Raw genomic sequence first — 24280 nt, 5'->3', positions numbered from 1 at the left:
ACCCGACTCCATTGTTACAGATCATTTATGGATTTATCACATTATAAAAAATGTATGTTAATTAACACTTTACGTATTTTGTGATTCAAAAGTATTTTCCGTTTATTTACAGTTATGAATTGCATTATGGGACCTTGATCTCTGCTCTGTCAACTTTTGAACTGTACAGTCTAACAAAGTCACTTTTACTGACATTTCAGATGTCTAAGATAATATAATGTGAAATAAATAACATTGAGAGTGTAAGAATGGGTTTTTAACTACAGCGGTTCGAACTGTAGTTTTGCTAAATGACTAAAGTTATCATTATGATGGTGAAAAACTGTACATTCTAGTCAAACCATCCTTCTGCAATCCAAAAACAGAAATAAGTACATAATTAATAGCTAAAAATGTGGGAGAGCATTGATATTATGTGATTGTATTGTATTGCAATATGGAGCAATTAATCAAAAGTATTTCACAAAATACTTGAAAATGAGATAATTTAATGAAAATACTTATATATGGTTACAACTAAATTAGCTATAAATAACTGTATAAAATGATAAAACATGAAATGATAAAACATATGACATTAATTGTACCTGCTTAAATGTAAAAAATAAAGTTACCTGAAAGAGTGAGACAGGGGGAGGGAGAGAGAGACAAAGAGCAGTAAGTAGGCCTCAAAGAAAACCTGAGAGCAGTAGAGCCAGAGAAGACAGCCTCCAGAGAAGGAGCAGAGCAGGAGAGAAGCAGAGCAGGAAAAAAAGTGCAGAGCAGGAAAAAAAAAAAAGTTTACCAACTATTTTGTATGTTTCTTGAACATGTGATCAAAGCCCAAATACTGAGACATTCAAACTGACCAATCAACATGTGACCACATTGTAAAAACCCCAAAGTCCACACACCAGGCCCTGATCTTATCAGTATTTGCCTTTGGAATTTGTGTGGACCTTAATTGGTGAAAAAGACATGTTTTACCATATAAACAAATGCATATGATAATTTAGACTCTTACAAGAGAAATAAACGATGTGTGAATTTGATGAAGAGTTTATTATTTTAAAAAACATTTTAATGAAATCTGTTTTTTTATATCTAATCTACTAATTTTTGTCAAATTGATTTCATGCTGATATAGTCACAATTATAACTTAATGACCTTAATCTTGTCTTATATTAAAGAAAAGAAAAAAAAAACTGTCATTGAACATTTAGATCTCATTAATGAACATTATAGTGTTCACATAGATGGTAGCACTATTAAAGTACCAAAAGTGTCAACATGACTAAATCTGCATTCCAATTTTCTAATATATCTCCATTTCTACAGTCCACTACAAAAAATGTAATGTATCCACAAAATCAAAAGCAAAATCTCAGTGTAGAGGAACAACCAAATTATACAGTACAGAAAAAAATGATGTGTTTAGTGAAGACACAGTCTAAATTAAAGCACATTTTTAAGTAGAACCTGGGAGCCTTGGTGGTGTTGGTCCTCAGGTGGAAAGACTGTGGGTGTGTTCACACTTGGCAGGTTTGGTTTGATTAAAATGAACTCTAGTTTGACTAAAATAGAAGCATGGACCAAACACATGACGATCTCACAAAATCCGAAAACAAAAAGAGCTGAAGGTTCAAGCATACCTGTTTCTTTTTCTTGATGTTGCCATTATAATTCATCACAGGCATCTGAAGCATGTCTCCTTAAAGCAGATCTTTATCTGTGTATGATCCCGCCAGTGTTTGATCTCCTTTACACATGAAAAAAAACCACTCAGCTGATAAAAAAAAATACCATCACAAACACACAGCAAGCATCTTTAGCCAAACATGCATTACTATTTATTACGATAAAGTTCCATTAGTTTATGTCAATGTATTTACCAACATAAACTAAGAAACATAAACTAAGAATGAAGAATTCATCTTCCAATTATTAACAATACTAATATATATATATATATATATATATATATATATATATATATATATATATATATATATATATATATATATATATATATATATATATATATATATAATATTTCTTCTTTATGAATCATAGTCACTGTTAATATCAACATTAACTAATGCATTATTAAAATCCCCATTTATTTATTTATTTTTTATTGAAGTCTCCTTAGGCAGTGTAAAAGCCAAGTAAACCAGAACTAAATGTGACAATTACATACCAAATTACAAATGCAAAATCATCTTCTAGTTCAAATCAGATTTTCAATATGTTCTGGTAACATCCTACATTAAAAACAAAATGAAGAAGAAGTCCAAAAACTTAACGCTGTATACTTTTGGCAGCAAAGTGTTGACTTAGGGTCTGCTGTATTGATTTCTAAGACATCTAAATGATCAAAATACTGGATTCACTTGTAGTATACAATTCACTTCAAGTCTTCTGTTGTCTGATTGATAGTCAATATTTTTTTAGAAACAAAAGGTCATTTCTTTTAGTATTCTGAAACTGTCCTCCTTAAGGTTGGAGTACAGTAGACACATCTCTTTTGCTGGGAAATCCATACAAAGTAAACGTAAAAAATATATATATATTTCAAGTAGAACACTTACTGGACTCAAGCAATTTAACTTGATTATCCATCCAATATTTCTTTGAAAAATGTGAAGTGAATTTGCTACAACAGGCTTTTTGGGGAAAATGCATTTGTTTATCTCTATATATTCACTGTATTGAATTGAATTTAATCATAAAACGTTAAATAAAACATTTGCAAAAATGAGAATCACAACTGCTATTTATATACATTTGATTAGTTGTTTAAGCTTTTAGAGGTGGCATGGTGGCTCAGTGGTTAGCACAGTCACCCCACATCTAGAAGGTCGCTGATTCGAGTCCTGGTTGGACCAGTTGACATTTCTAAGTGTAGTTTGCATGTTCTCCCCGTGTCCATGTGGGTTTCCTCCGGGTGCTCCGGTTTACCCTAAAATATGTGGTATAGGTGAACTGAAGAAACTAAATTGACCATAGTGCATGAGTGTGTGTGAATGAATGTGTATGGGTGTTACCTAGTACTGGGTTGCGGCCGGAAGGGCATTCGCTGCGCAAAACATATGCTGGAATACTTGGCAGTTAATTCTGCTGTGGTGACACAACCTCTGAAACAGAGACTAAGCCGAAGGAAAATCAATGAATGATTTACAATTTAAAAAAAAAAAATTATAATTTCTATTAAAAACATTTTTTAAAGATTTGTATTATGCTGAGTAGACTTTTTTCAGATTTCTTTGATGAAAAGATTAGAAGTAAAGATTAAAAGAACATAATTTATCTGAAATCAAAATTGTTTGTGACAATATAAATGTCTTTATCACCCCTTTTGATCAATTTAAAGTATTTTTTTAAACAAAGTACTAATGTCAATAATCTCTTTACAAAAAAAAGCAACAGAAGATATTGACAAGTTATTTGTATTATAGTGTATAATGTTACAAAAGCTTTGTGATCTTTGGATCTTTCGATTCATTAAAATATGCGGAAAATTTGTTAATGAATATGTTCTTTTGAGTTCTTATGGTTCTAATCAGCATATTAGAATGATTTCGGAAGGATCATGTGACTGGAGTTATGATGCTAAAAATTCAGTTTTGAAATTAAAAGAATAAAATATATTCAAATAGAAAACACTTATTTGACTGCTTTTGCTGTATTTTGATTCAAACAAATGCAGGCTTAGCGAACAGACTTATAAAAGACATCAAAGTTTACTAAAGGCTCTAAAACTTTTCACTCTTATTTTCACAATCACCAGTGAACTACTTTAATAGATCACTGGAGAACATTAACATTTACATGGACTACAAGTACTGTCAGGCACTACAAACACACCTGTTCTAAGCCTCCGATGATTAGACTCACACAGCTGAAGCTGCTCATGAACTGATTACTCTCACATACAGTATATACAGCTCTCTCTGACACCCTCATTCCTGAGTCTTGTTATGTGTTATATTGTTTGTGGACATTACATTTCTTGCCTTGCCTTCTGTGTTAAAACCTTGGTTTATTTGTTTGTTTTATGTTGTCTGCTGCCTGCCTGTACTGATCATTCCCCTGTTATTTGACTATGACTCTGGATTTCCTGCGTACATCTGTTTGCCCCTGTGGTGACCATTGGTTGCCTCAACATCCTGCTCATAAACCCTGCATTTGGATCTGCACCTCTGTTGTCAGTGTCCCTTCACTTGACACTTTTCCAAATAATTTACTGGTTCATATTTTAAGTGTAAAAAACTGAATATTTTTGTATAATTTCTGCCTCTGAATAAAACAGAGACTCAAATAACAGCTTAATATTCTCCTACATAGCACCACATAAACCACAAAAGCTTGATTTATCAAGAAGCTTTTGTCCAAAAAGTTTAATAAAGCATTCAGTTTCTATTATTTCATGTGAGGCTTTCCAAGAATCAAACAGCCTGCAGGCATTAGATTTATTTACAAAATCTTCCAAATATAATGTGAAACGTTGTAAGAACTCATAATGCTAAAGCTGTATATATAAAAAAGAGGGAGATGTTACTCCGTCGCCCGCTGACATGTGAACAATGTGGACAGTTTCTGCGGACACCGAGTTTTCTACTAGCAAAGTCTGTCACATTGCTTCCTTTCCCATCATCACAAACATCACCGCATCGCTGATGACAGATTAGGAGGAGGAGTGTGCTTTTTCCTCTCACTTTAAAGTCACCTTTGTCTCTGCTGATGACAAGGTCAGTGCTTTCGGATTTGGAGCCTGAGCAAAGCCTGTCGCTGTGTGACTGTTGGGTGATGTGTGGGGTTTAAATATGCCACTGTATTTTTGCTGCTATTGTGTGCCTTGCAGCATAACCTTGCCATGCAGTCTATGGGCATGTGGTTGAAGTGAACAAACCCACACAGACTCCTGGAAGCTGCAGTTCGGAGGAGAAGAACATATGTTTGAATTTATAGACAATCATAGACCTAAAGTTAAAAGAAACTGTCAAAAATGTGCCCATATTATGATTTGATGCGGTCAAATGTAGCGTCAATGTGTAATATTGTAGCCGTTTGTTAATGTAAAAAGGTTATATAAAGCATGTAAACTATTTGAAAGAAATACAAATTTGCATATTGTGAGTCTAGTACTGTATATGTTCTGCAATGGCTGCCCATGAACAATGTCTACTTTGACCTTCAAATGCTGTAGTATAGCCTCAGGTTAAGGTCTCTAATTGTTATAGTAACCTATTTTAATATTCGCATCGTGTTTATTCATTCGACCAATTAGAGCAAAGTAGGCTCTTAGAAAGGCAGGGTTATAGAGACCAGATCCTTGAATGCACTGTTTCAGACACTGGGAGAAAGAGATGGTGCTGCAGTGTGTTTTACAAGTAAAACTGTATTAAAAGTTAGAATGTTTTAAACTAAACTGCATGCAATTTAAATAAATACTGTCACAATAATAATTCATTTACAAATGACCACATCTTTTATGGTAAAAAGCAATTAAAAAATACCTACCTAAATGTGTCAGATTGATACATTACAAGCCTATATTTTAATGTAATCACTTTGTTTCTTATTTTTGTTAGTAATGTACACTAGATTTTAATTTATTTGTTGGTACAGGACACTATAGTGTATCAATTTAGGTGAGGACAGAAAAATAAAGTAAACTGTGACATGTTAGAAAACAATTTTTGATGTGTCAGGGACAATGGATGTGAGGATCCATGTGCAGTTTTATTAAACATAATCATCAAACAGGCAATGGTCGAAACAGGAACTGACAGGAGCATGCAGAAAATCCAAAACGTAGTAAAAAAAAAAAAAAAAAAAAAAACAGCCAAAAGTTTGGGATAAGCTGCAAAACAACAAAAAACAATAAACAAAGCAAGGGTCAAAAACACAGCAAAGGCAAAAAAAAAAGGAGGACGCTGTGAATTGCTCACAGCGCTATATAGTCAATGTCATAATGTAATAAATCTATTATGGACTTCCAGCTGTGGTTGTGTAATCAGAAAGAGAACTGGAATTGATGTGTGAGATTGTAGTTCTCAACTGCAACACCTAGATCGCTGATGATCGTGACACCAGGTTGTATGATTTTTTTGTGATGATTGAAATATGTTCAATTACTATAATGTTCTCACAGTTTAATGGAATTTGTTAATTTGTTAAAGTGTTTGGACTCACACTGAATCACCACTGCTCACCATTTTCTGAATAACCATTGCTCATTTGTCACTAACCCTTTGCATTTGCAGAGCAGAGCTACAATGAAATAGATCTGCCGGCATCTGGTGACTTGTGACCTTTCCAAAATGGCCAATGTACAGATGTGTGGAATTGTAATTAATTATCTAAGGTAACTAATTATCTAGCCATTTACATCAATGACCTAAAGCACCAACCTGATGCTCTCCATTTCAGCCAAAAGACAACATGCTAGCAAAAGGCTGTGAAGATGTCATTAAAACACACAACATGCATCCAAACCACATTGAGGATCATGCACATTGACTCACAGAATGACTCATAAAGTATGCATAATGTACGACGCTATTGTGTGTGAAATATGAAAACACGACGCGATTATTGCATCAGATAATAGTGACCAAAACACAGCCAGTTGCTCTTTTTTTCGCAGATAGCGGAATGATGAGACCACTGTGCATGCCGTTTTGATCCTGCTGATGGGAGAGATTGAGAGACGAGCCAAAAAATATCACACACACTTAAACGACAACAACACAACAGCCTGCAGAGATAATGATATTCCATCCTCCGCTGCAGTAAAAAAAAAAAAGCCTTATTTGAATACCTCCATCCGTTTTACATAGAACATCGAGCTACTGTATATAATGAATATTGATAGGTCTGGGAACATCTAGACAACAAATCCGTAATCAGCATTTGGAAAAGCTGGAAATGCTACACTATTGCTTATAGCGCAAAACATTCGAGTACAATCATTGGAAGTGTTTCACAGACGGTTGAGCTCAGGTGAAAGGAATACACAAGCTTGCAGTGGCCCTGTTAAGCACTGAGCAGACAGGATGAAATGTACATTACAGATGACTGCATTAGATAACTGCATCAAAACGCCTCAGCATTGTGCAGGATTCTGAGGGACCTTGAAGGGTTTTGCAAGACGAGAAGCGAGACAATTATTTTCTTTCTTTTAATGGGCTTGTCAAAGGCTGCTTTCTGCTCGCTAAGAGGGGCCCAGGATGTCGTCTTTTATGTTGGCTGCCTGTTTCCCTTCTCTCTGCTTAAAAAAAAAATGCTCTGGAAGAAGAATCTGTGCTGTGACATGTTGACAAAGTAGTCATGATTCTTCTCCCTGACTGTCGATTTTAAAAAGCAGCGCGTTTAGTAAGAGAAACAGTCGGATTCTGGAAGTGAAAAAGACATTCCTCGAAGGTAAATTAGTTTTGAAAAACTTTTTTATTAAGGAAGACTTGAAAATCATCTTTAATGGTGTACTCTAATATTTCAATAAAAAAACTACATTACCCATTGTGCTGCATGAAAACTTTCACTACTTCCATCAAGTTTACAAGTAGGCTGCCTTCTGCGCCTAGACTGCAGCTCTGAACAAGAAGTTTGGCCATATGAGAAACGGTCGTGTCCAACTGAGCCTGGTTTCACTCAATGTTTTTCCTTCACTTTCGTCAATTGGTGAAGTTTGTTCCTTAACGCTGTCCACACTAGCTTGCGTGGTTCGGGACTTGTGGAGCTGGATTTGATCAATGGATTTGCTCTGCAGTGTTTGGACTTTCAGCAGTGAAAATAAAAACCACACTGAATTGAACTAAACTGAACTTCAACTCTGAAAAGTAGACTGATACAGTTTCAATTTGCTTAGACACAATCTACACTGTAAAAGTGCTATAGAAATAAAGATTAATTGAATTGAAATGAACTGATTAATTACCCAAGGTTCCATCATGTTTTTTGATTAAATTATTAAAGTTGTGGTATTCTTTTTGAATCACCCGGTACATTATTTTCAATGTCTGGGTAAAAAACAAAAACCTTTTTTCCCCTTTTAACACAATATATTTTAAGATGTTATTATTATTATTATTATTATTATTATTATTATTATTATTATTATTACTATTTTGAGAAACGTTTAAAGTATATTGGAACCATAAATATGTCAGACTAAATCATTAAAATGAATCATTGACTTCTGCTGTTTTCAATTGTTTCAAAAACACTGATTTCTTTACAATGTAAAACAGCATCTTTGGATGTCTTTTTGCTGAAGATATTGCTGTCCTAAAAAAACAGAGAAAAAAAATGTTTTTACACACACTGTAGGAACAGTATAGTAGAAAACTTTAGCAGTTTTAAAACCTTGACTTTTCCAAAACGCAGTATACCTTGAAAACGGTTATTGTCTCTTGCCTACTTTGCAATGTTATCACATATTTATTTGCTTCAAAACAAAGTTTGTAATTTTGCAACCCACTTCATAGCTGGCTTATTTGTTTAGGGTTTACAATATTTCACCAAAGGGTTTTTTTCAGTCTCTTTGATTATAATTTTTTTATTTCTATATAACTTTCTGTACAGTGCCTGAGAAAGCTCAAACACGCTGCATGTTAACACATGCAAATGGAAATATTTAGGAAAACATCATTTTGCTTATTTTACTCCTTAATCATTCTGTACACATTATTGGTGCAAAAATTATTACCCTGCAGCACATTTGAGCACTCTCAGCCACCAAACCTAAAAATTCTTCCACATCTAAAGAGTGACAACAAGGTGACACTGTACCCGCTTTGAATCACTTGATTAAATGGGTGTTATCAATGGTTATCAGCTGATAGATATGGGTCAGTAAGGGCCTATAGTGCCTACTGGCAGGCTATTATCATCCATCCACATGGTTAATCAGCTATACTAATAGATAGGACTCCAGATCCAGATCAGTTTTTACATTACTGTGTTGGGTTTAGGGTTGGGGTGGAGATAGACGTTAATAAAATACAATTAATGGGAAATTTAATAAATCATATAAATAATTCTTGTTAACTTCCGTTCGCAGCCACATGTGCTCTATAGCTGATTGACCATGTGGATGGATGATAACAGCCTTCTGAGCTGGCTCATATCTATCAGCTGATAACACCTATTCAATCGAGTAATAACATTGGAATCCTCTTTAAACCTGCTGATGATAAGTAACTTTGCAACTACAGTACAGTACATCTGTAATGTACAATCACCAATCAGTCATTAGAATAAGCAGACTTTCGAATATCTGCTAACATGTTTTTTGATGCCCTTCAACAGGCATTGTGCATATGTGCCTTTGCAAGTCAAATTAATCTGCTAACCCTAACCTAACCACATACTACTAATACTAATGTGTTGTTTACATGTAATTGCAAACTTAGTGGAGACCATCAAAGCACAAACAAAAATAACAGATTTCCCTGCTAAAACAAGACACACACATACAGTTTTTATGCTTGTACTTTCTTTTATTATTTATTTTTCTCAGAGCTGTTTGATGTTACTATTTTATAGCATTTTATACAAGACAGATGTGCAATATTTAATAGGAACTATCATAAACTCAAATATTTTCTCCAGAGGAAATTGAGAAGAATTAGCATGCACTTGCTTGGAGAGAAATATTTGATTACGCTTTTGAGTTTAATGCCTCTCTCCTTTAATCTAAGCAGTCTGTTTATGACAGGCAACGTCCATTTACAAATGTACAGATTGGAAATTTATCTCAGCTTGTATGGTTAATTAACTCAACTTGTTTAGAGACATCATCATATAAATGCCATTTTGTTTATGTATTCATTAAGTCATTGGTTTTTCTTTTTATGAGCATCATTTTCAGTCTCATTATTTAAATAGCATATAAAAAAGAATATTCTAAAAATAATAATCCACCAGAATTACACCATATTCTGGACAGAACTGTGTTTCTTAATAGATTTCTTATAAGGCTACTTGTTAACTTAAGTTTATCTATCACGTTTCTGTAATGTTATGAATAAGTATTTTTTTTTCCTTTTTCCTTTTTATACCTATTTATTAATTTGTAAAATAAATAAAATCCAATGTAGACAAACAATTCTCTCCGTAGTTTTACAATAGTGAATTCATTAAAAATGGTTAAGTTATACACTGAAAAATATACAAATAATATAATTACTGTATGTTTAAGCCCATAACATAAACCACACAACCCATAGAAGTTCTTCCTGTTTGACAGCTCAGTCCCCATGTTGGCAGTTGTCTTGGACACAAATTAAACACAAATTAGCAAATCCCATATGCTAATCACGTTTAGACGAAAGTGAAAGCGAATTGTCCAATTAACCTGACAGTGGATTTTTATTTTTCAAGTTAATGCTTTTTTTTAAATGACCATATAATAAATACGAGGAAAGTAAGCATCTCCGATGCTGGAGGAGGAGAAAAAAAATCCCAACAAGAGAGCCAACAAGTCATATTTGTGTTACACAAGGTCGTCTCAGACATGACTGTGTTGTTGTACGTCGATGCCCTTGTGCGCTCAGCCAGTGCGCAGCGGTCAGATTCATGCGGTGATATGTTTTCATTGCGTCCGCTCTGACGTGAAGAGCGACAAAGCCCCGAGGGTCGGACATGTAACTTCAGTTTCGTGGGAGAAAGCATTTCTCTGCGCCACAGAAAACAGACGATAAGTGGAACTGGAAGTGCTCTTTTCCTGTTTGTGTTCTTCACTATCACCGACTCGGAAAAACTACGGCAGTTCTGAAGCCACAGGCACGCTGGTGGACACATAAGGATTTTCTGATGAAAGTCAAGGTTGTCCGGCTTAAAGTCGAGGTTATCCAGCGAGGAAGATTTATTGCTTCTCACTGGAGTGCGGAGAGATTTTCTTAGTTCACGTAAACAAGCAACTTATGTTTGAACGATGTTCAATTATGCGTTTGTACGATGCAGGAATAACCGGTGATGATTTGCACGACAAAACCGACTTACTTGGCGTCTGAAGTTTAGTCGTTTGTAACCTAACATCTCTTAGATAAAAGTTTGAAAAGATAATCTAACGTCTGTAAATTCAAATCCTATCCACATTTGGAGAACGCTGATATAAACGCGCGCTATCTTTTCGTCACAAATTGGAGGAATGCTTCGACGCTCTTGTTGGAAGGATATGCTCAGTTTCATCAAATAAACGCCAGTTGCTGTTTATTTACTAACTTACTTGTCGAAAGTCCCAATAGGAGATATCCAAGTCCTGGAATTGTAAGGTTTGAAGTGATTCTAACGTTTTCTTCAACCCGCAGCTGACTGTTGGAAATGAACCTTAGGTGTGAAAAGGACGTTCGTTAAATAAGCGTTGGATTTGTCCGCGAACATTTACGGAATCCTGGATACCTCAACGGGGATTCGAATGGGATCTATCATGATTCTCCTGAATATTCTGAGCGTCCTGTTTTTATCTGGTAAGTAATACAACTATATGACACGAGAGGCAAAAGTATCAACCCGAAAGGGTGAAAGAATAATGAAATCCCACGCAGACAATCATGTATCAAATTGAGATATTGAATGATAGGGTTTAACTGCGTAAAGTGGACAGCTGACGGTTTACAGAATGAACTCGTTCTCCTTTCATACTGCCAGTCTTCCATTTGATTGTCTCATATACAGCATCACTCAATCAGAGAATAAACGATCTGTGTAATACTAGAGAGACTGTTTCTCGTTCCAGATTAAGTTCCAGTTCAATGCTCGTTATTTTTCGATGCATTAACGCCTGCTTCCCAAAGAGCAGAAGATAGCAGAATATTTAGCAGAACTTCAGGGCATTAGTACGTGAACTGTCAGGTCCAAAAGTCCTGAACTAAGGACACAGTGAAAAGTCAGTCTCCTGAACTTGAAAATGTAATGGAAATAGTCAATAAAATGTTTAGAAAAAAATATATAAATAAATAAAATGCAATAAAATGTATTTTTATTGAATGAGAAAACAATTTAACATTTATGGTTACATATGTGAAAATAAATGCAAAATAAATGTCGGCTTGCTCATCATTCATTCATTACATTTTTGTAATGCATAACCCCAGGGTTCAGCGCATTTTTTTTTTCTGCCGTCAAATTAGCATCGAAATCATGGTCATATAAGGTAACTATAGCAACAATATAATGTTCCAGCACTTTCAGTTTGAATCGATGTACTGCACCGGCGAAAAATACAATATTTTAATACCTCACAACCACAACGGCAATTTATTAACGTATGAATATATCTTCACAAAACACTGTTTTATGCTGAATGAACTCAATTTTGCCTCGTTCAGTCTGATAAATAGCAATTACGCTAAAGAAAGTTCCTTATAAAGATACGCCTGGTTGGCCATGAAGCAAAATTCAGGCCTAGCACGTGGGTAAGTTGTTAAGATGTGGTATCATTTATTTGTTAATTTCAAATGTCCTGTGGAATTTAAATTTAACGTTTTACGTTCTAAAGCTAATGATGCTTTTGTGAAACATGTTGCAGAGATGAAGTACTAACCCTTTATTACGTTAACATTTAATCTGTTTTTAATAGTTTTTTTTATTGTTAGTTGTTTTTATTTCTTATATTTGTTTCTTTTATTTTTGTTTATGAAAGGAACGTTGAATTACCATTGCATATGAAATGTGCTATATTAAACCTGCCTTGCCTTGGCAAATGGAGGAACTGTCCATGGTGCTGAAAACACTAGAGAAACGACAATAAAGTAACCATTAAAGCAAACGTATCAGTTCATACAGCTATTGACCACTTATTACTTTACTTTTTAACTGGTTCTGATGCTATTGTGTTTGACATTTTCTCAAACGTAACTTAAGGCTTCGTCGACAGGAGTCGCTCTACTCAGGTTTAAAGGGATAGTTCACCCAAAAGGATTATTTGCAGTGAATTTACTCAATTTACTAAGGCCGTCAAGAGTTTTTTAAGCAATATATTTAAAATTATTTAAATTGAAATAGTGATCATTGGTGATTCAAAAAATGCAAATCAACCAAAAAAAAAAAAAAAAAACATAAGCATAACAATATTATAACCTATGGCTCTAGAAAATACACACAGGAGTCTTTTGAAGTGAAAACATTACTTTCTGATACATAACAGTGTGTATCAAACATTTTAAATCCGCAAAGTAAAATGTCTAGATTGAGACCTGCAAATATATGTTGCACCATTTTAATAAACAAATGAAATGTGCCCATCTCTGTAAGACGCAAATGGCATTAGTTCATGTGTCAGTTTGTGTCTGCACATACTTCATTATAAGGGAGCATGTGCTCCAGATTGTCAAATACATATTCAGCCATGTTTGCTGAGGCTTGGATTAAAGGAAATAATGCTGCACATAATGTTTGTGCCACAGACCAATTGTTTCACTTCACAAGAACTCAGTGTATCGCCAGGAGCCAATGGAATTAGTTTTGATTATCTGCCTATGTTTTTGTCTCTCAAACTTCTGAATATTTTACTAGAGAAGAAAAGTCACTTAAGGCCCTTTAGCACTAAGCACAATTAAACTGTGTGGATGTATGATTTAATGACACTAAACAGTGTGAAAACAACAGATCTCCTTAGAGCTATTCATAGTAAGCGCAATCAATCGCAACAAAGTTCTCAACCTGGTTACAATAAATCTCCCAAAAAAAAAAAAACATTCTGAGGCGATTTTTTTATAAATCATAAGCTTGATAGGTAGTTTGGTACAAAATACTGAATAGTTTCTTGACAATTCACTTTACTATATCAAGTTCAAGGTGAAAAGCCTTACATATTCAATGGTCTGAATGGTTGAACTACTTCTTTCCATTGGTCAACCTGTCCCACCTGTGGAAAATTGGTGAATTAAGTCTTGAGTTCATTCATAACAACTTAATGGTGCAACTGTGCCCTAATGGTTAGAGAGTTGGACTTGAGATCCAAAGGTTTGAGTCCTGGCACCATCAAGGATTGTTGGTAGGGTGAGTGAATAAATGTCCAACTCGATACCACGGCTGAAGTGAATTTCCTGAGCAAGACACTGAACCCCCCACTGCTCCTTGTGTTCATGGCTCTAAGTCGCTTTGGATGAAAGTGTCAGCTAAATGCATACATGTAACATTTTTTTTCCATTATGTAAAATAAATTAAAAAAAAAGTCTAATCTAATCTAATCAAAAAATGCCAATGCTCTTTCTGCAGATGAGGTGGCACTTTCCATGGCAAGCCATTCAACCTTGTCAGGGTTGGGAACTCATGGATGGAGGGCCCCTATGGACTGCCTGAGGGCCAGTGAGGTGTGCAACCAAAACTCGCAGTGCAGCTCACGTTTTCGCATCATGCGCCAGTGCCTGGTAGGTCGTGACAGGACTACCATGCTGGCCAACAGGGAGTGTCAAGCTGCCCTCGAGGTTCTGCAGGACAGTCCACTGTATGACTGCCGGTGCAAGAGGGGCATGAAGAGGGAGCTTCAGTGTCTGCAGAGCTACTGGAGTATTCATATGGGTCTCAATGAAGGTAAGGCTGAGTTTCTTTTCTGCTCTATTCCATTTAGAGACAGTTATGCACATTTGGATCTTGTGGAAAGTGTTAAAATATGAAGGTGCTTGTTTAAGCATCACAATCTGCCCGAGACAATGGCTCATCCAACAGCGATTGCCAAATGGATATTCACTGGCCTAAAATTCAACTCAAAATTGAGACCAGTGAATTTCCATTTGGCAATCATCCCGAATTATGGGCCAGTAAATATTTGTTTGGCAATCACTGTGACACATGCCTCTTAAGGGCCGTACAGACAAAAAATATGACTTGGTGATGATTTACAGTGTTGATCTAAACTCATAATTCAAATAAAGCTATTAAAACATTAATTTTCATTTAAAAATTCAACATTTAAGATCTAAAATGAGTAATTATATATAAAAACCACACTATAACCAAATTAGGTACATTAGGTCCACTTTTTTTTTTTACCTTGAAATTATTAATAGTAAGGTCCCACTTTATATTAGGTGGCCTTAACTACTATGTACTTACATAAAAAAAAATATCAATTCAGTGTACTTAATGTGTTGATAATATATTGCATAACAGTTCTATTACTCTTGAGGTGGGATATAAATAAGGTCAGGGAAAGGTTTGGTGGTATGGGTAGGTTTAAGGTGTAAGAGATGGTCAACAGTGTAAATATTAATGTAATTACAGAAAATAAATGCATGCAGGTAATTCATAAAGCATAAGTACAATGTAAAAACAAGTTTTTACACAATAAGTACATTGTAATGACACATTTGTACATTTGTTAAGGCAACTCAATATATAGTGGGACCAAAAATTATCTGTTGTGCACGTGTAGAGAACAGCATCAGAGTTCAGGAACAACATCAGGAAATTTTCATTTTGTCTGAACAGTCTCTATAAGTGATATTTGATTGTTGAAATATTGTCCATCAAAGTGGTCTTGGTGGAATCTTGTAAACAAATGAGTGTTAGTTGCTCCTCTAAGTGCTGCATAATAGATGATTTGTTGTTTTTTACATGGCACAAGGGAGAACTGTAGTGTAGATTTAGGGTGCCGTCGATGAGCAGGGCAGACAATTAGCCAGATTGCACAGAAAGTCAACGCATATCTGCTCTCTTTACAGTCAGTCCATCACGGAAGCGTTCCGACTTCTGAGATGGCAGTTAGCATTTGCCTTTGGGAGTGTTAGGGAATCATTATAGGATTTAAGGAGTGCAAATCGGCCTGAATTATAACCCATCTGCTTTGGCAGTTGCTGCGGGAGCCACAACAAATAGGGTCCTATTGATGCGAGTAATCAGAGAGCCTTTTAAAGCAACTGCCCCTCTCAAGTCTGGCATTTCAATGAGGCATTGTGGACTGCTGGGCCTGCTTACTGCCTGCTGAGGTAAGGGGAAAAATAAAAATCACACAGCTTCCTTTCATCAGAAGCTGTGTACAAACAGATTAGGAACTGCAGAAAGTTAATACCATGCAAATGTGCCACATTCCAGCCATTGCATTGGAGGACACAGAGAATAAGAAATGATGCAACAAACGTTAGCACAGATTAAGATGTTCGTAGAAGGAATCTGCAATTAGCAGAAAGTCATTGTAGAAGTTTACTTCTATACTGCCTCGGTTCTCAAACAAACAATTAGTTCTTTGAGCATTTGTCTATTGATGTGGCTCCAGCACTTGAAAATGGTTGGACCCAGTTTTGTGTCCTACTTTGGACAGCACCAGTCCTCATTATGATGCTTTTTTCTTGCGACTTTGCTCTTCAATCCACTACAGCCATTTCACTGAGCTTCAGAAAAATACAGGTTGCTCTCAAATGATGGTGAGGGACCATGTGGCAATGATTGCACCTTGACAAAACTCTATCAAATCCACAGACGCTGCACAATTGGCCAAAAGAGCGCCCTCAATAATCACACAAACTAAGAGTGGACCCATCAAATGTTCATTCTTTTGGCCATTCCGTTTGAATGGAGTGGATTTTCTATTTCTAAAGAAACGTGTCTCTCTAAACCAAAACAAAACAGGTCAAAACTTGGACACAGTAGGCAAGAATTTAGAACTGCATAGTAGAAAACGTAAACTCGAAAACATGGGCTTAATTTATTATATTACTTAAATATATAGGTTCTGAAATGGCACATGTAGCAACAATGACATGAAGTCTTTTTTCTTAGGTTCTACATCTTTTTGTTTTGTTTTTTGTGAAGTTGTGATAGGAATGTGTGAATCATTGGTTTATGATCCGTGCTGGGCACTTTAAATAAAACTGTAGTCTGTAAATAATTACAAATCACAAGATTAATTCTTTAAACAATTTGACTATGGGTCATGGGTTTAAACTACATTATTTGCAAAAGGTTTCAGTCATTTGACTACAGAAGACAATACTTTGTAAAAACATAACTGTTTCACAAATGTAAATAAAAATCAATGGTTTGTCACAAGGTTGCAATCAGTGTGAAATCACTGAAATTAAATAACTTAGTGGCTCTCATTTACTTTGTCACAGATTGTGGAATGCCACGTTTCAGGTGATGTGTGCTTAGATGAGAAATGAGCAACTTCATGGAATGGACTGGGAATATATTTTCAGCAATGACCAATTTAAATCATCTTTTATATCTCTGTACTCTGTGTAGGGAGGATTGCAAAACATAATTATTTCGATTATGTTTGGTACAGATTTTGACATATTTGCAATAAATTATTATCTTCTGTTTATATTTTGCATACTTTTTAGAAATGTTTATATTTAAGTAGACATAGTAATGAGATCATTAATGCAAATCAATTGTAATGCTCTGTTGCTACAAAAATCAGTTTGGTCCATTTGGTCAATTATGTTGTCACTATAAAATGGTGAAATAAATTGTGTTAAGGAATCTACAAAAAACGTAAATATTTTATCGATAAAATGATAAGTGCATTTATATGTTTATGACATATAAAAATGTAAATATAAAAAAAAAAACTAGTTGTTGTTTCAGCATCAGTCCAAATGAAAAACAAAAACAAACAAACAAACAAACAAAAAATGCTGTAAATGCTTAATATAAATACCTAAACGATGAGGTCAGGCTGATGTCTAAAAAGTCAGAGAGTAGAAGAAAGAGTGTGCTTCCCATAGACAACAGGTAATTCAGTGGTAAAAACAAAGATTGTCTGTCACTTCTATCATATTACTTCTCAGGTTTGTTTTGCTTGGTCAATGTCTTTGAGGGTTATGGTTGATTTCCTGTTGTAGACACTAAAGAAATAACTTAAATAGTTTGCTGAAAGTGATGTGAAATTGTAATGGGTCATACCCCTTTTAGGAACTATTTTTGCTGTCATACAGTAGATAGAGAACAAAAATAGGTGTTCTAAAAGCAAAAACTCAGTTTATTTTCTCGATAGAAAATGAAATTTTCGACTTTAAAAAAAGTTTTTGGATAGAAAACATACACTCACCGGCCACTTTATTAGGTACACCGCACTGGTACTGGGTTGGACCCACTTTTGCCTTCAGAGCTGCCTTAATCCTTTGTGGCATACATTTAACAAGGTACTGGAAATATTCCTCTGAGAATTTGACATGATTGACGTTGACATGATAGCATCTCGCAGTTGCTGCAAAGTTGTTGGCTACACATCTGTGATATGCATCTCCTATTCCACCACATTCCAAAAGTGCTCTATTGCATTAAGTCTGGTTACTGAAGGCCATTTGAGCCATTTTGATTCTTGAACATACAACTCATAGTCATGGTCAAGAAACCATTCTGAGATGGTTCACCATTTATGACATGCTATATTATTCTGCTAGAAGTAGTCATCAGACAATTGGTATACTGTGGTCATAAAGGGATGGACATGGTCAGCAACAATACTTAGGTAGGCTTTGGCGTTGACACGATGTTCAACAAATGGACCAAAGTTTGCCAAGAAAATATCCCCCATACCATAACACCATCATAACCTGCCTGAGCCATTGACACAGGGCAGGATGGATCTATGTTTTATGTTATTGATGTCAAATTCTGACCCTACTATCTTAATGTCTCAGCAGAAATGGAGACTCATCTGACCAGGCAACTTTTTTCCAATCTTGTATTGTCTAATTTTGGTATGCCTGTGTGAATTGTAGTCTCAGTTTCCTTTTCTTAGCTGACAGAAGTGGCACCTGGTGTGGCCTTCTGTTACTGGTTCGATGTGTTATGTGTTCAGAGATGCTCTTCTGCATACCTCATTTGTAACGAGTAGGGTTGTAACGGTATGAATTTTTCACGGTATGATAATCGTCTAAAACAATACCACGGTTTGACGGTTTCGCGGTATACGGTATGTTACAAATGTTACAAAATAATAGAACAGTGAAGCAAATTTGACTTTTTCCAAATAATATATTTTTAGTTACTATAAACAACACCACTTACAATAAACAAATAAAAATAAGAAAATAATAAATAATGTGTCAAAGTCCAAATAAAGTCCAAATAAACATGGTGCAAATCCTCAGTAAAAAATAGATATAAATATTTACTATACTATAAATAGTTACATAACGAAACTAGATTCAATATGGAACATCCTTAGGTTTTATGTGCCAGCATGGATATGGTTGTCTATCGATATGGATTTGGATATGGTTGTCTGCAATGCAGACAAACAGCTGCATCTTCATTTGCGTCTTTTGAAAACAGCAAGAGCAGCAGTTCGTCTTTGCTGTGTCACTGTTTTGTCATGTTTATGTGCTGCTGTGCATGCAAAAGTACTTAGTATGAGAATTATTTCATGCAAAACTTTTTTTTATTGCGTTTTATTTAGCCGCGCATAAATGTATGCCTATAATATATAATTATAATGCCTATAATATATAATTCCGTGTTGTTCAAAAAGCTTGGTCCACAAACAAAAGCTTGGTCCACAAACAAAAGCGAAACCTATGCTTATTGGTTGTGATATAGCGAGTTTGAACCAATCTGGGCATGGAGGAGGGACAATGCATCAATGTATCATGTCTGATTTGTCCGGAGACACAGTGACGAGCGTTTCTTTGTCAAATCAGCGTTGTCAAATGTTGATGATGTAACCGGACTGATTCCGGAGCCTCTGAAAGTCCGCGAATGTTATGTGATACGGCACTGGAAAGCTGAGATTCTCTTCTTTATGCCAATCTTTGAATTGTATGAATCGGATCAGCGGATCAAAAGTTATTAAACATTTAAGAGCAATACTTATTTTTAGCCGCGGGCGGCTGTCTCGGTCTTTAAGGGTTAAAACCGTTGATATGCAATTGTTCATGGTATGATAATCGTGCACGTTCAAATCGTGGTAAACCGTCATACTGGTATATTGTTACAACCCTAGTAACGAGTGGTTATCTGAGTTACTGTTGCCGTTCTACCAACCAGTCTGGCCATTCTCCTCTGACCTGTGACATCAACAAGACATTTGCGCCCACAGAACTGCCGCTCACTGGATATCTTTTCAGATCATTCTCTGTAAACCCTAGAGATAGTTGCGCGTGAAAATCCCAGATGATCAGCAATTTCTGAAATACTCAGTCTGGCACCAACAACCATGCCACGATCAAAGTCTCTTAAATCAGATTTCTTCCCCATTCTGATGCTCGGTTTAAACTGCAGCAGATTTTCTTGACCATTTCTACATGCCTATAAGCATTGAGTTGCTGCCTTGTGATTGGTTGATTAGAATTTTGTATTAATGAGCAGTTGGACAGGTGTACCTAATAAAGTGGCCGGCAAGTGTACATTGCCTGTAACTCTGTACAGAAAATTCCACCAATCAGAGAGCTGCAGCAAGCTAAAATAGCTATTAAATGAGCAAAAATAAATTTTTTTGCTCCACTAATACTAAAATATGCGTATATAAGCCTATTTCACTATAAATCTGAAATATCGTTTCTATAGACTAACAATCTTAAAAAGCGAATTTGTTTTTGTACACAATTTAAGTGTTACATAGAATTACGTATACTTCAAATCAAAGTTTTCAGTGTTTTGATTCACCTTGCAAGTGTGCTAACCTTACTAGCTTAAAACCTCTATAAAAAAAGATTAATTGAAAAAATACTTCCAGCACAGCACTCTATTGCTCACCTAAAAACATTCACTGGCCAATCCAAATCAAACACTTAACACCCACTTATTGTAAATACATAAAGAGCCTTTATTTTCTAGAGTCCATGAGAAGATGGAGTCGCATCAAGCCCAAAGAGTGTGAGAGGTTTGAGGGTTTGCCAAAGCAAGCGGAAGCTGAAGTTCTCCCTCATTGCAGTGCTAAAACGACTCAGCGCTCTGTTGAAGCATAACCCCTTCGCCTCTATCGCTCCCTCATGCCGAGTCAAAGCCCGATATTCAGTCTGATCCATAGCACAGACAGGCATGTTGTGGCATTCAGAAAATCATCTGCCAACTAGGATGCCTGGGACGTCTGCTCCAGATTTAGAAACACAGATCTAGTTGTGCTTTGCAATTCATATGAAGCTCTCTGACAAATCTCCCGTTGACTGTGATTTACGAAGCCTACAGGATCGGTGAGGTGGAAAGAGTACGCAAGGACACTCGAAACATCTTATTCTGTCATTGTGAAGCAATATGTTTTGATTTGTTATTGAAGGTGCAGAGTAAATATTTGGGGTTTGCGATTAAACATTTTTATAGCTGAAAAGCTTGTTTGTGCTGCCAATAAAGGAACATGAACAAATGCATTAATTAGAAACATTTAGCTGATTATTGCAAAGCGTAATGATTGGGTTGTGCTAATGGAATGATAATGGCTGTTATAATTATATCAAATTATTTGATAATTAGGCATATTTACTTTTTACAGGGAAAGCACTGCACTTTCTGTACTGTGCTTTTTACATGAAACAACAAAAATAGACATTGAGTTTGTTACAAAAAGCAAAACTTTTGTTGATTTAAACTATAATATTGATTTTACTAAATGAAAAATGTTAGAATAGTAAATATTAGGGCTGCACAATATGCCGTTTCAGCATCAATATCGCATTGTTATCATCCACAATAGTCACATGGCAGGATATGCAGTGTTGAGTTTGTATTATAATTTATTATATGCATGTATTTTTGATGCTTGTGAGTGTATGATGATTTTAAAATCATTCAGGTATAAGAATTTGTACCATTTGTGACTACCTACTTTTATTCATTCAGTCATTCATTCATTCATTTTCTTGTCGGCTTAGTCCCTTTATTAATCCGGGGTCGCCACAGCGGAATGAACCGCCAGACTAACTACTTTTAATTTAATTGAATTATTTTTATCATTCAGTTACTGTACTTAAATACTGTTAGCCTCATGATAAATGATAAAATACTATGTGCATGTGATCTTTTTCTTGATTGTATTTACAGATTGTTATGCATGAAACCCATGCAAGTGAATTTTCTGCCATGAAACTCTATGTGCACCTCTAAACAAAGGTGGATAGGTCATCTAATCTGTTACTGTGTCATTACTAAGGGTGTCATGATCCTCCAAATCCACGATTCGATTACATTTTCGATTATGCATAATTAATTAATTAATAACGAATTAATTATTTGTAGCCTACCATTTAAACTACCTGACTTGCATGGTCTTTGTTTTACCCATAAACAAATCATACAGTAAATGAATAAAGGTAAGTACACACATAATTACCACCTGTCAATCACTTTTTTCTGCGGGACTCAGTGAATAGGCAGTGATCTGTGTCGTTATAATGGCGTCGGTAAAAAAGGTGCACAACCAACAGGAACCAGCCAACAGTATCTGAGGTGTTCGCTAAAATTCGCTAAAAGTACTTGTGTGAAAGTAAAAGATGGAAGCAGTCTTGACCCGCTAACTGCCTTGACCCGCTGTCTCAAGCGCATGACTGTGTGTGCGTCTGTGTCTGTGTGTGAATGAGAGTGTGTAGTCACGTGATATGCGTTTTCAGCGGTAGTGAGGAAGGAGGGCTGCTCAGAAATGCTACACGCCAGTGTGGATGTGGATCGTTGTCGTTCTAAAATGCCATTTAAAACAAAGACATATTAGTGTAAACAGGGCCTGAGTGTGTATTTTTCGCGAGCGGATTTGCAACGGGTGCAGGGCGGAGGATCGCAATGCGCCCATCGTCTATCATCGCAACCGTAATACGTACATAGCAGAGCTTGCAAACTGTTTTTTTTTTTGTCGACAACACGAACGTTGTCAACATAACTAACTGGAAATCCATAAACTGGAAAACTAACTGGAAATCCAGAATACTCCACACCTTTTTTTAAAAATCCTTTTTTAAAAGAGGATTTAAGCTCTGTCGACGGGTCTCCTGCGTCTGCAGTTTAACAAGCACTTCAACAAGCGTGTTTTTTTACCGCTTGGCAAGCCAAGCTAACATGACATGGGGGCGTGGCAGCATCGACGATTCTATTTTTTGATTCGATAATCGAAGTTGAGCATAAATTTCGATCGATTTCGATTAAAAATCGAAATCGTGACACCCTTAGTCATTACCTACATGGCGCTGGAGATTGGGTGCTGCCACCTCAGCAGCCAAAAAGCTTGCTCCTCATCAGTTTAGTGGTAGTAGTAGTAGTAGTAGTAGTAGTTGTTGTAGTAAACTTTATTTTCCTTGACAGGAAATTTGTTATGGCCATCACCATATTGCTGCAGATAGATTTCCTGCCAAGGAAAATAAAGTTTACTACTACTACTACATCAGTTCTAATGCTCCACATTGTTTTACGCTGTTAAGGTGCACTGCATTTTCAGAGACCCTCCTCCACCCCAGCTCCACCTGTGTTAGATCTGCTATGTAGATTACATATATTATGTTTGCAGCAGCAGCATGTTATATTCTCAGACGTAATGTCTGTGTATACTGTATACTGGAAAAAGCAGGTCTCGGTACGTGCTCTGCCATAATAATAAAAGCAGTTGCAGCATAGCAGATCTATACCAAATACATCGATACACCAAATACTGTACATCAACATTGCCATATAAATATTCATTACCATACTAAATCTAGAGAGTGTTCATGACAGAAATACAGAATACACAGCAAATAGCACAGACCACAATGAAAATGTGTTGAGGGACCAAAAAAAGTGTATAGATTATAGATTATTAATTAGTTTTTATAGAGATGTAAATAATAAACATTAATCCATCAATCTCTGACTAAACACATGCATGAAAATACTCACAGCACATGCAAATACAGAAATTCACTGCAAATAGCACAGACCAGAATGAAAATGTGTCAGGCGAGCCCATTTTTTTTTTTAAGATTGTTTATTTGATTTTTAGAGATGCACTTCTATTGCAGAATCATCCCAGTTGATATAACATTAAAAATTCTTTCCAAATAGAGATATTAATTTGTCTGGTGAAATGGTATTCATATTACAATATATATATTGCAAAATAATAATAAAATAATAAAATTGCAATGTAAGATTTTTCCAATATCTTGTAGCCCTAGTAAATATACATGCCTTTATCTTTAAACATACTGATAAAAAATGTACAGTACAGTAATTTATAACTTACTACTGTATGTCAAAATATTATGTTTCTGTATTAAAAACTAATGATAATAATAGAAATAATAAAAATGTATTATTAATATTATTATTATCATTATTATATGTTTCTTTAGCATCAAATAATCATAATACAAAGCTTTCTGGAAGATCACATTGCACTACAGAGAAAAAAAAAAAAAAAAGATTTCTTTTTTTGACTAATTT

General features: G+C 35.4%; 1 protein-coding gene and 1 long non-coding RNA gene across 3 annotated transcripts in view; one reads left to right on the top strand and one right to left on the bottom strand.

Moving 5' to 3' along the window:
* Positions 1–614: 614 nt before the first annotated feature.
* On the bottom strand, positions 615–3129 carry LOC147842042 (uncharacterized). Its single transcript, XR_015501002.1, has 3 exons — positions 3028–3129; positions 1633–1739; positions 615–708 (listed from the first exon to the last, which is right to left on the bottom strand). It is a non-coding gene; the product is annotated as an uncharacterized LOC147842042 (long non-coding RNA).
* Positions 3130–10640: 7511 nt separating this feature from the next.
* The window catches only part of gfra2b (GDNF family receptor alpha 2b), a 100307-nt gene continuing 86667 nt past the window's right edge, over positions 10641–24280 (top strand). The window contains exons 1-2 of one of the 2 annotated variants that reach the window (XM_087270453.1): positions 10641–11457; positions 14210–14524. In XM_087270453.1, the coding sequence (XP_087126579.1) occupies positions 11406–11457; positions 14210–14524 (367 nt within the window). In that variant the 5' untranslated portion in view covers positions 10641–11405. Of the gene's footprint in view, positions 11458–12131; positions 12406–14209; positions 14525–24280 lie in introns of those variants that run through there. The other variant, XM_087270454.1, reaches the window with a different exon arrangement.

Source organism: Danio rerio, chromosome 10, assembly GCF_052040795.2.
Source record: "Danio rerio strain M-AB ecotype USA chromosome 10, GRCz13ab, whole genome shotgun sequence".
Taxonomy (NCBI): Eukaryota; Metazoa; Chordata; class Actinopteri; order Cypriniformes; family Danionidae; genus Danio; species Danio rerio.
Note: the sequence above shows the minus strand (reverse complement) of the source record. Positions and strands in the feature narration are given on the sequence as shown.